Below are 14,017 nucleotides of genomic sequence, written 5' to 3' on the forward strand. Positions count from 1 at the left end.
CCCGCCGCAGGACCTCCAGCGCCCTCTCGAAGTGACCGTTGACTATCAGCCACCGTGGCGACTCGTCAAGAAACCTGGAAATACACAGTTAACTCAATTCTGGTGTGTTATTGTTAACTATTTCTAAATACACACATATATGTGTCCACGTCTGTTGTCACTCACACGTCAAATGATTTTGAGAGAAGCAACACTGTAGGAGATAAAGCATCAGTATTCATACACTGTGTGACTTGCCGAAACTCATTACAATCTACACACCTCCTAGATAGGAGGATTAAGAAGATATGAGATGAAGGAAGGGAAGGGGAAGGGAACTATCGGTAGAAAGCACCGAGCCATTACGACTATATAGCACTGGGGAGCGGTAAGGATAAGGATTTGGGATGGGACGGGGGAAAGGAATGGTGCCCAACCACTTAGACGGTCGGGGATTGAACACCAGAGATGAAGGAAAATTAGTCTGCGTAATAGAGCCCAGCGAGAGCAAGGGAGAGGAGAGAGCCCCAGCATAGAGTAAGAAGGAGGAGGAGAATCAACCAACGCACCATAGAGCAGGAAGAAGCAGGAGGGCTGGCAGGGAGACTGCCAGCTGCAGCCACTGCCACTCCCGGATGAGGTAAGCGACGCCGCCCCACGCCATGGTGCTGAGCGCCCACGGGAGCGACAACACGATGCCCACCACCGACCTGTGCTTCGGCTCCGTCACCTCCAGGGCTGTCACACCCCCAAAACACGCCAGCAGGAAGGTCATAGAGCAAGAAATGAGTTAAGAAAGTAAGGTAATTATCAAGTGCTAAGTACTAGGCTAATACGACTATATGGCACTAAATGAGATAGGCAAGTGAAGCGCATCTTAACCCTTGCTCTGCGAGAGACATTCCTGGCTGCTTGATAGAATTTTGGGAAATGTGTGGCTGTCATCGCTGGACGTTAGGCCACGTGGGAAACTGGGACGCATTTCATCAATGTAATGTACCACCTCTGACTGCTGGAAATCTCTGGGGATAGTGGGAATGTCATGGCAATTATTTCACCCGACAGTGGCCACAGTCTGTGATGAGAGAAGGTGGCCAGCCGCTGCGTCACCCACACCAGCACGAAGCTCCTCTACACACTATTTAAGGATCCTGGCAAATACCTGGTCTTGTCCTGGGGACTTGGGCTTCAATCTTTATATTTCTTTAATAATTTCCGCTCTGATGACCACTAAACTAGTCGACTTGTGCTCATGTCACCTCCACAGATTTGTTCAGCTGGAGACATAATATTAAAGTTTTCTCTACTAAAGACAGACATTTAGAATACCACTCATTTCTCTGTCATTGTTGGTTACTTGACTTCTCTAATTTTTCAATGGCCCATTCTTCTTCTTCCTAACCTATATCTGATAAATATGAAGACCACATTAGATGGGTTCTCCCTGACCTATTATATACACTTCATAGTTTCTTTGGCATTTTCTTATTTATTTTTAAACTATTCTTGCTAGATTGATAAACTGCTGTTCCACATAGACTTTCTCAGTTTTGAATTCGTTTATAAAAGCTTTCTTTTTAAGTAAGGTATTTTAGGTATTTTAGTGTTAACCATTTCGAGTTATTATTACTGATCTCATTAATTTATATGGTACGGTACATTCCTGCGCTGACAGATATGGTACGGTACATTCCTGCGCTGACAGATATGGTACGGTACATCCCTGTGCTGACAGATATGGTACGGTGCATCCCTGCGCTGACAGATATGGTACGGTGCATCCCTGCGCTGACAGATATGGTACGGTACATCCCTGCGCTGACAGATATGGTACGGTACATCCCTGCGCTGACAGATATGGTACGGTACATCCCTGCGCTGACAGATATGGTACGGTACATCCCTGTGCTGACAGATATGGTACGGTACATTCCTGCGCTGACAGATATGGTACGGTACATTCCTGCGCTGACAGATATGGTACGGTACATTCCTGCGCTGACAGATATGGTACGGTACATTCCTGCGCTGACAGATATGGTACGGTACATTCCTGCGCTGACAGATATGGTACGGTACATCCCTGCGCTGACAGATATGGTACGGTACATCCCTGTGCTGACAGATATGGTACGGTACATTCCTGCGCTGACAGATATGGTACGGTACATCCCTGTGCTGACAGATATGGTACGGTACATCCCTGCGCTGACAGATATGGTACGGTACATCCCTGTGCTGACAGATATGGTACGGTACATCCCTGCGCTGACAGATATGGTACGGTACATCCCTGTGCTGACAGATATGGTACGGTACATCCCTGTGCTGACAGATATGGTACGGTACATCCCTGCGCTGACAGATATGGTACGGTACATCCCTGTGCTGACAGATATGGTACGGTACATCCCTGCGCTGACAGATATGGTACGGTACATCCCTGTGCTGACAGATATGGTACGGTACATCCCTGCGCTGACAGATATGGTACGGTACATCCCTGTGCTGACAGATATGGTACGGTACATCCCTGCGCTGACAGATATGGTACGGTACATCCCTGCGCTGACAAATATGGTACGGTACATCCCTGCGCTGACAGATATGGTACGGTACATCCCTGCGCTGACAGATATGGTACGGTACATCCCTGCGCTGACAGATATGGTACGGTACATCCCTGCGCTGACAGATATGGTACGGTACATCCCTGCGCTGACAGATATGGTACGGTACATCCCTGTGCTGACAGATATGGTACGGTACATCCCTGCGCTGACAGATATGGTACGGTACATCCCTGTGCTGACAGATATGGTACGGTACATCCCTGCGCTGACAGATATGGTACGGTACATCCCTGTGCTGACAGATATGGTACGGTACATCCCTGCGCTGACAGATATGGTACGGTACATCCCTGTGCTGACAGATATGGTACGGTACATCCCTGCGCTGACAGATATGGTACGGTACATCCCTGTGCTGACAGATATGGTACTTTACATCCCTGCGCTGACAGATATGGTACGGTACATCCCTGCGCTGACAGATATGGTACGGTACATCCCTGTGCTGACAGATATGGTACGGTACATCCCTGTGCTGACAGATATGGTACGGTACATCCCTGCGCTGACAGATATGGTACGGTACATCCCTGTGCTGACAGATATGGTACGGTACATCCCTGAGCTGACAGATATGGTACGGTACATCCCTGTGCTGACAGATATGGTACGGTACATCCCTGAGCTGACAGATATGGTACGGTACATCCCTGCGCTGACAGATATGGTACGGTACATCCCTGTGCTGACAGATATGGTACGGTACATCCCTGCGCTGACAGATATGACGTGTTAATGCGTTATAATTTGCCTGAACAATCCTGTATATTCCAGTGTTAAGTTAGCCTTTGCCAGGATCACAACCCCTCAGCTCTCTGCAGTCTACCTGGCTCACAATCGGCTCCCTGCAGTCTACCTGGCTCACCCTCGGCTCCCTGCAGTCTACCTGGCTCACAATCGGCTCCCTGCAGTCTACCTGGCTCACCCTCGGCTCCCTGCAGTCTACCTGGCTCACCCTCGGCTCCCTGCAGTCTACCTGGCTCACCCTCGGCTCCCTGCAGTCTACCTGGCTCACCCTCGGCTCCCTGCAGTCTACCTGGCTCACCCTCGGCTCCCTGCAGTCTACCTGGCTCACCCTCGGCTCCCTGCAGTCTACCTGGCTCACCCTCGGCTCCCTGCAGTCTACCTGGCTCACCCTCGGCTCCCTACAGTCTACCTGGCTCACCCTCGGCTCCCTGCAGTCTACCTGGCTCACCCTCGGCACCTTACAGTCTACCTGACTCACCCTCGGCTCCCTACAGTCTACCTGGCTCACCTTCGGCTCCCTACAGTCTACCTGGCTCACCCTCGGCTCCCTACAGTCTACCTGGCTCACCCTCGGCTCCCTACAGTCTACCTGGCTCACCCTCGGCTCCCTGCAGTCTACCTGGCTCACCCTCGGCTCCCTACAGTCTACCTGGCTCACCCTCGGCTCCCTGTAGTCTACCTGGCTCACCCTCGGCTCCCTGCAGTCTACCTGGCTCACCCTCGGCTCCCTACAGTCTACCTGGCTCACCCTAGGCTCCCTACAGTCTACCTGGCTCACCCTCGGCTCCCTGCAGTCTACCTGGCTCACCCTCGGCTCCCTACAGTCTACCTGGCTCACCCTCGGCTCCCTGTAGTCTACCTGGCTCACCCTCGGCTCCCTGGCTCACCCTCGGCTCCCTACAGTCTACCTGGCTCACCCTCGGCTCCCTGCAGTCTACCTGGCTCACCCTCGGCTCCCTACAGTCTACCTGGCTCACCCTCGGCTCCCTGCAGTCTACCTGGCTCACCCTCGGCTCCCTACAGTCTACCTGGCTCACCCTAGGCTCCCTACAGTCTACCTGGCTCACCCTCGGCTCCCTGCAGTCTACCTGGCTCACCCTCGGCTCCCTACAGTCTACCTGGCTCACCCTCGGCTCCCTGCAGTCTACCTGGCTCACCCTCGGCTCCCTACAGTCTACCTGACTCACCCTCGGCTCCCTGCAGTCTACCTGGCTCACCCTCGGCTCCCTACAGTCTACCTGACTCACCCTCGGCTCCCTGTAGTCTACCTGGCTCACCCTCGGCTCCCTGCAGTCTACCTGGCTCACCCTCGGCTCCCTACAGTCTACCTGGCTCACCCTCGGCTCCCTGCAGTCTACCTGGCTCACCCTCGGCTCCTTACAGTCGACCCTCCCCAAGAAACTCTTCACTCTCTCAAATTCAGCTCTCTGGAAACGTTTTTTTATCCCGTTCAACTTTTCCATGTTATGTTACGTCTGATATTTTTTTGTGATTTCCGTTCCTAACTTTGTCTTAATGTTCATGTTTTGTGACTCCCTCGTGGCCTGTAATATTATTTTCCCGTGTTCGTTTATAATATGTTAATCAAGAAAGCAATCATCATCTAATTCTAAAAAAAAGTCTTTTGCTTCTGCATTCCCTGTATTATTTGTCCAATTTATTATACTGAAATTAATGTTACCTGGAATTTAAACATTGTTAGACCTAGATGTTTCGGCCCAGACGCTCCTCTCTTCTATATGACTCCTATAATTAGACTAGCATTATCTTAACTTAATTCTAAATACTTTCTGAGTGGGCTTCAGTTTGTATTTCCTGTTCGACACTACATTTACATTTTGTATTACTCCCCGTCCTTGAGGCCAAACCACTTGGGCTGGACGGTAGAGCGACAGTCTCGGTTCACGCAGGTCGGCGTTCAATCCCCCGACCGTCCAAGTGGTTGAGTACCATTCCTTCCCTCCGTCCCATCCCAAATCCTTAACTTAGCCCCCTTCCAAGTGCTATATAGTCGTAATGGCTTGGCGTTTTCTCCTGATAGTTCTCTTTCCTTCCCCTTCCTTGTATAATTTTTTTATCAATGTGAAATCATTTCTGTTCCTTAATTTTGGATTTTCTACATTCATCCATGTTTCTGTTAGTGCAATAATATCTATTGTTTACATGAATACAAGCACACACTTGTTACTTATTTATTTATTTATATACAAGAAGGTACATTGGGTTTGTGAGAATACATAGCACAGTATTTACAATCTTGTAAAGCCACTAGTACGCGCAGTGTTTCGGGCAGGTCCTTAAACTAACAGATAATTTTAAGTAGGTAAATTTTAGCAGAATTACTAAAATGATAACAGATACATTGCAAGAAAAAAATGAGATGAGAGAGATTAGTAAGTATATTAAAGCACATTGGTATATTAAAGCTCTGGTTGATTACATTGACAGCTTGATTGGTAATTTAAACAAGATTAATAGGCACCATACAGCAGATTGATAGCACATATAAGAAGACAGCAATGATCACAATGGTAAAGATGTTCGGATTGGGTACATAAAGATTGGGAGATTGGGTAGCACTAGATACAGTGCAATTTTAAAGCAACAAGGTAAAAAAACTATGAAGATGAAATTAGGTACTTTTTAGTTTTGTTTTTAGTTTTGTTTTTGAATGTTTTGATCTTGTTTTAAAATAAAGATGCAGTGGAAGAGTTAAGTAAAGCAACTGACTCAACCACAAGAAAAAAGCAACTGACTCAACCACAAGAACAACTGGTTGTAGTGGAGGTGGGTAACTGACCGAGGATGTAGCCGGACTGCATGATGGCCGGGTGCATCAGGCCCAGGATGAAGCGGACGCCCAGGATGCCGGAGAAGACAGGGATCCAACAGGCACCGATGGAGAGCGAGAAGAACACCAGCACTCCAACGGTTAGCATTGTCTTCCTCCCGAACCTGTGTGGGTCACCATTATGTTGCCTCACCTTCAGATTTTCTTAGTATCAGTTCAATATTATATTTTTGTCTTTATTCGTACAATTTAATATTTCGGCTACATTCCAGCTTACGTTACTAATCATTAATTTTTACATTGAAAGCATTTTTTATTTCATTGGAATCATTTTAAGTCATATTCCTTAAAGGAATACATTTAAACGTAGCATGGAACATATTTTAGGTCTGTGATCCGGTTAACTACATGGATGGAGACTGTAAGGTGTACCTGTCGGAGAGGCAGCCGTTGATGGGCGCGCCGATCAAGGTGCCGAACATATACATACTGGAGTAGGTAGCCCTCAGGTACTCAGACGAACACACCAGGTTGAACTGCAGGGAAGGACAAGACACTGATAACTGGGCGGCACTATCCCAAGCTATAAGGAACGAACACCCCGGGTCACTCAAGCTACCTCTGAGAGGCACAAAGGTTACGAACAATGTCTCTGGGGGATACCGAGGTCACTCAAGCTAAATGTGAGGGGCAGCTAAGTTAATCAAGCTAATTCTGGTGACCCATAGGTGCCATGAAGCTACATGCCTCATGTATTATTTGAAGTGCTTTCGAAGTTGCTTCAGCTACCCACACTATGATGCGAATGTAGGAATCGTTTGATATTTTATTTGTAATATTTTGTATGTTTAACTAAAAAAAGAGATGACGCCTCCATTTCATCTCCTCCCACATTCAACCCAACCACTTGGGCTGGACGGTAAAGCGACCGTCTCGCTTCAAGCAGGTCGGCGTTCAATCCCTGACTGTCCAAGTGGTTGGGCACTTGGACGGGCACTTCCCCTTCTCCCCCCCCCCCGTCCCATCCCAGATCCTTATCCTGACCCCTTCCAAGTGCTATATAGTCGTAATGGCTTATAGCTTCCCCTTGATAATCCCCTCCTCCCATATCCAGCTCGCACCTGCTTGACCAATAGCCATGTGCGACGTTCCACTTATGTCACCTCCAATCAGAGCAACACACAAGCCATGGTGCTCTTCCCCACTAGCTGGTGGTAGCCGCGAACTGGGACGAACTAGTCAGTAAACTGTGAGAAGTCTGCAGACTCGCAGAGAGCTGACAACTGCCTCAGGACCTGACAAGCCGAAGGTCATTGGGGTAAAATGTAGTCAGTTACACGAACAGTCCAATTAACATGGGCGTAAAGAGCCCCCCATGAACCGACCTGGGAGGTGAGGGTGGAGGTGAAGGTGGAGTTGTCGTAGAGCCAGGCGGTACAGGCCACCTGGGAGAACCCTCCGCCTCCGTCACTGGTGCTGTTCGCCAAGTAGTTGCAGTTGTCGCTGGGGAAGCCAGGGTCCACAACTTAAAAATGTACACTTAAACATTTTATGTTTTATATATTAATTATGTTAACATTTATAACTTTAATAATTATAATGTAAATGTTTATTTTTATAATAATTATATATATATATATATATATATATATATATATATATATATATATATATATATATATATATATATATATATATATATATATATATATATATATATATATATATATATATACATATATATACATTATATATATATATACATTATATATATATATATATATATATATATATATATATATATATATATATATATATATATATATATATATATATATATATATATATATGTCGTACCTAGTAGCCAGAACGCACTTCTCGCCCTACTATGCAAGGCCCGATTTGCCTAATAAGCCAAGTTTACCTGAATTAATATATTTTCTCTAATTTTTTTCTTATGAAATGATAAAGCTACCCATTTCATTACGTATGAGGTCAATTTTTTTTATTGGAGTTAAAATTAACGTAGATATATGACCGAACGTAACCAACCCTACCTAACCTAACCTAACCTATCTTTATAGGTTAGGTTAGGTTAGGTAGCCGAAAAAGTTAGGTTAGGTTAGGTTAGGTAGGTTAGGTAGCCGAAAAACAATTAATCCATGAAAACTTGGCTTATTAGGCAAATCGGGCCTTGCATAGTAGGCATAGAAGTGCGTTCTGGCTACTAGGTACGACATATATATATATATATATATATATATATATATATATATATATATATATATATATATATATATATATATATATATATATATATATATATGTCGTACCTAATAGCCAGAACGCACTTCTCTGCCTACTATGCAAGGCCCGATTTGCCTAATAAGCCAAGTTTTCATGAATTAATTGTTTTTCGACTACCTAACCTACCTAACCAAACCTAACCTAACTTTTTCGGCTACCTAACCTAACCTAACCTAAAAAGATAGGTTAGGTTAGGTTAGGTAGGGTTGGTTAGGTTTGGTCATATATCTACGTTAATTTTAACTCCAATAAAAAAATATTGACCTCATACATAATGAAATGGGTAGCTTTATCATCTCATAAGAAAAAAAATTGAGAAAATATAATAATTCAGGAAAACTTGGCTTATTAGGCAAATCGGGCCTTGCATAGTAGGCCGAGAAGTGCGTTCTGGCTACTAGGTACGACATATATATATATATATATATATATATATATATATATATATATATATATATATATATATATATATATATATATATATATATATATATATATATATATATATATATATATATATATATATATGTTGTACCTAGCAGCCAGAACGTCGTATTCGGCCTACTATGCAAGGCCCGATTTGCCTAATAAGCCAAGTTTTCCTGAATTAATATATTTTCTCTAATTTTTTTCTTATGAAATGATAAAGCTACCCATTTCATTATGTATGAGGTCATTTTTTTTATTGGAGTTAAAATTAACGTAGATATATGACCGAACCTAACCAACCCTACCTAACCTAACCTAACCTATCTTTATAGGTTAGGTTAGGTTAGGTAGCCGAAAAAGTTAGGTTAGGTAGTCGAAAAAACAATTAATTCATGAAAACTTGGCTTATTAGGCAAATCGGGCCTTGCAGAGTAGGCTGAGAAGTGCGTTCTGGCTACTAGGTACGACATATATATATATATGTATATATATATATATATATATATATATATGTCGTACCTAGTAGCCAGAACTCACTTTTTGGCCTACTATTCAAGGCCCGATTTGCCTAATAAGCCAAGTTTTCCTGAATTAATATATTTTTTCTAATTTTTTTCTTATGAAATGATAAAGCTACCCATTTCATTATGTATGAGGTCACTTTTTTTTTATTGGAGTTAAAATTAACGTAGATATATGACCGAACCTAACCAACCCTACCTAACCTAACCTAACCTATCTTTATAGGTTAGGTTTGGTTAGGTAGCCGAAAAAGTTAGGTTAGGTTAGGTTAGGTAGGTTAGGTAGTCGAAAAACAATTAATTCATGAAAACTTGGCTTATTAGGCAAATCGGGCCTTGCATAGTAGGCTGAGAAGTGAGTTCTGGCTACTAGGTACGACATATATATATATATATATATATATATATATATATATATATATATATATATATATATATATATATATAATCAGGTTGGTAGGAGAAAAGCACACAGAAACTGTGTTGGAGGGGACCTACATTCCCTCTAATGCGTTATGTGTGGTTTCCTCCGAGGCTAAGGGTCCCCCTTCTTCCAGCCAGAGGTGGCACTTCCTTCATATATATATATATATATATATATATATATATATATATATATATATATATATATATATATATATATATATATATATATATATATATATATATATATATATATATATATATAACTGAAAACTCACACCCCAGAAGTGACTCGAACCCATACTGCCAGGAGCAACGCAACTGGTGTGTACACGACACCTTAATCCACTCAACCATCACGACCGGACATAAAGAGGTCATGAGGTTGTTTTTTTTTCGTCTATGCCTATCCATGGTTTGTGCATCCCTCTCTTGAGCACCTGCATCTCTATCGGGAACTCTATCTGCATTCGCTGAGTTCTCCTCGAGTGTCTGATTACCCCCCATGGACGTCTGGTTGGCCCTGGGCCTGTCCATACTTGTATCATATAATTTTGTTCAGGTCAATAACTTCTTTCATCAAAACCCTTTGTTCCTTCTGCATCTCCTTCATCGCCTTGTGACCTTCGATAAGTTCCTTTAGTATTGTCTCTATGCTCATTGATTAGGGGGGTGGAAATAGCCTAAGCTACTCTATCCCTTTGAGATTTCTTTCTTTCTTGTCTCAATAAACATACTTGTACTTGGACTTGAACTCATTGATTACTTCCTCAACTATCTCATTTAGAGATCCATCTTTTTTCACAATACTTGACTCTTTCCTAGTCCCAACCTGTTCCACTAATTCATCCTTATTCTTCTCATCTGGTACATCTTTATTTTTGTTGTTACTGCTATGTTTCCTCAGTTTATCATTGCAAGTGATGCAATAAATGTAAATGAGGCCTTTACTTTCAGTTTTCTCAATATAGTAAGCCTCACACAAGGCGCCCGAAATATTAAGACAGGTGCAGTGGAATATCAAATTGCAACCTGCACACTCGATACCACGTTTAGCCCTGGGACCTACAGCACAGTGACACACGCCACACTTATCATACCTCTCCATCATTTCTCTCGACTTAAGTTTTTATTTATTTACTTTAAGAATAATAGTGAGTTTATCCTGTTGATGTTGTTGTTGTCGTTTTAAGGGCGACGACGCTCGTGGGATCGGATGCGCCTCGGCGTACCCGTGAAGGGTTAATCAGGAAGCCAAATGATGAAATGAATGTCGCTTCAGCGGAAACTAACGTGCCTCGCCGCCAATAGACACACAGATGGGAAGATGATTGGGGAGCGCCGGGAGTCCCCTCAGCGTGACAAGCACCGGCCCCGCCCCACACAGAGAACAATGGGTATCAAAACCAAAAACTCGGCCCACAACTAAAACGCAAAAAATCATCCAGCGCCCCCCCCCCTTCCCCCGGCAGAGCAGAAGCCAGCCGCCCACCACGGCTGAGGGCACACCAGGAACCCACCAACCCCCGGCACCTCTCGGCCAAGCCGGCGCCGGACACCACCACCCCGCCGGGAGAACCAGCCAGGAAACGTTCAACATCTATTAACTATCCCGTGACCCAAGGCGATATGTGCGCCAGGCGTCGTAATAATCCGAACCGTTGAATAGGGATGCCAAACGGTGGTATCATAATCCAAAATCGTGAAGCAGAATGTAATCCCACGGCTCCCAGGCGGAGGAAGTGTCCAGACGTCCGCCCGTTGTCAAGGTTAAACTAGGAGTCCAAGTTCATTCTCTTGGTGTTAATTTAGGGGAGACGACGATCGTGGGATCGGATGCGCCCAAGTTCTTTTTTCTATGCGGTACTTGCAGTTTGCATGAAGGTTATCCCCCCCCCCCCCCGATGACTGCACAAGTGACGTTGAAGGATGAGGCACTCACAGTGGCGCATCAGTGTTCATAATTTGGCAGAGATTGGAAGTTATCGATATCTTCTATTTGTGTGAGGATAATGAGAATAATAAACATATGAAGGGAAATACACTCAGAATGGCAAAGATGTGGAGTTGTGTGCGTCCAAGTTTATTCGGATTCCACCCTCGCGTGACTGTTTGTTTACACTATCACGCCAACGGGGGCTACTCACCCAAATTATGTTTCTTATGTATGTGTATATATATATATATATATATATATATATATATATATATATATATATATATATATATATATATATATATATATATAAAGTACTTATTAATTATACTTATTACATATTAAGTATATATATAAGTATGTATATAAGTAATTAATACTTAAGTAGCGACCATCGACCCCACACCGACCACGCTGGAATATCTTTCAGACCGTAGGCTCCTCTCGTCACTTATATATCACTTCCGACGATAATTAGATGCTCTTTCTCAGCTTGAACACTTTTTGTGTTTACCTGCCACTTAACACCAGTATCACGCTCTTATCACCCGAAAAATCGGACTTGAAAATTGGGACTCTAAAACCCAGCGCATCCACCCACCCGCCGTACCGTCTCTACCTGTATTGTACAGTATGATACAAAAAATAACTTGCGTGCCTTTGAAGACAGTCAATAGACCAACTCAGCTTCCTAGACATAAAGACCGAGGGTGGACCGGTACCATGAAGCTCAGTGACAGTCACTGGACCGCAGGACCTGCCATCTGGTCTGGCCAGTGGTTATCTATGTGCAAAAAGAGGATGTGAAGGGGGTTGTATATCCCTATATATATAATATATATATATATATATATATATATATATATATGTCGTACCTAGTAGCCAGAACGCACTTCTCAGCCTACTATGCAAGGCCCAATTTGCCTAATAAGCCAAGTTTTCATTAATTAATTGTTTTTCGACTACCTAACCTACCTAACTTAACCTAACCTAGCTTTTTCGGCTACCTAACCTAACCTAACCTAACCTATAAAGATAGGTTAGGCTAGGTTAGGTAGGGTTGGTTAGGTTCGGTCATATATCTACGTTAATTTTAACTCCAATAAAAAAAAATTGACCTCATACATAATGAAATGGGTAGCTTTATCATTTCATAAGAAAAAAATTAGAGAAAATATATTAATTCAGGAAAACGTGGCTTATTAGGCAAATCGGGCCTTGAATAGTAGGCCAAAAAGTGAGTTCTGGTTACTAGGTACGACATATATATATATATATATATATATATATATATATATATATATATATATATATATATATATATATATGTGTGTATATCACGAAAATAAACACGTGATTAAGAATGTGACAATGTCAGACCACGAAGGAAAAATGAAACAGGAAATTTCCTTAAGTACTTTCGTATATTAAATACATCTTCAGAAGGTCCAACATAAATACATCTTCAGAAGGACCTTCTGAAGATGTATTTAATATACGAAAGTACTTAAGGAAATTTCCTGTTTCATTTTTCCTTCGTGGTCTGACATTGTCATATATATATATATATATATATATATATATATATATATATATATATATATATATATATATATATATATATATATATATATATATATATATATTAGTATATTTTGGTAGCAGTCTTTCCTGTAGACATATATTATTAAATATGACCGAAAAAGTAAGATTAATAATTCTAACACGAATTTTCTCAATCTTTCGTACATTACGCTTCACTGTTGGAGGTAAATCAAAAATCACTACTCCAAAATTCATTTTTATTTCTAGTCTGACGCGACACGGGCGCGTTTCGTAAAACTTATTACATTTTCAAAGACTTCACAAATACACAACTGATTAGAACTTACGTATCCCTGATTTTATATCTACATTTGAGTGAGGTGGGAGGGGTGATGTGGCATTAACACAAGACAGAACAAGAGGGAATATTAATAGGGTATTAAAAGTATCAACACAAGACAGAACAGAAACAATGGGTATTGAATAGAAGTGTTTGTAGAAAGCCTATTGGTCCATATTTCTTGATGCTTCTATATTGGAGCGGAGTCTTGAGGTGGGTAGAATATAGTTGTGCAATAATTGGCTGTTGATTGCTGGTGTTGACTTCTTGATGTGTAGTGCCTCGCAAACGTCAAGCCGCCTGCTATCGCTGTATCTATCGATGATTTCTGTGTTGTTTACTAGGATTTCTCTGGCGATGGTTTGG

General features: G+C 42.6%; 1 protein-coding gene across 3 annotated transcripts in view; it reads right to left on the minus strand.

The window, feature by feature from the left end:
• Positions 1–14,017, minus strand: part of LOC123758322 (organic cation transporter protein) — a 73,184-nt gene that overhangs the window by 11,320 nt on the left and 47,847 nt on the right. For all 3 annotated transcript variants that reach the window (XM_045742569.2, XM_045742579.2, XM_045742558.2), the window contains 5 exons: positions 7,536–7,653; positions 6,583–6,686; positions 6,160–6,314; positions 549–717; positions 1–74 (listed from right to left, as the gene is read on the minus strand). The exon at positions 1–74 is cut by the window's left edge and continues 74 nt beyond it. In XM_045742569.2, coding sequence (XP_045598525.1) covers positions 1–74; positions 549–717; positions 6,160–6,314; positions 6,583–6,686; positions 7,536–7,653 — 620 coding nt within the window. The remainder of the gene's footprint in view (positions 75–548; positions 718–6,159; positions 6,315–6,582; positions 6,687–7,535; positions 7,654–14,017) is intronic.

The sequence above is a fragment of the Procambarus clarkii genome, chromosome 22 (genome assembly GCF_040958095.1).
Source record: "Procambarus clarkii isolate CNS0578487 chromosome 22, FALCON_Pclarkii_2.0, whole genome shotgun sequence".
Classification (NCBI taxonomy): domain Eukaryota; kingdom Metazoa; phylum Arthropoda; class Malacostraca; order Decapoda; family Cambaridae; genus Procambarus; species Procambarus clarkii.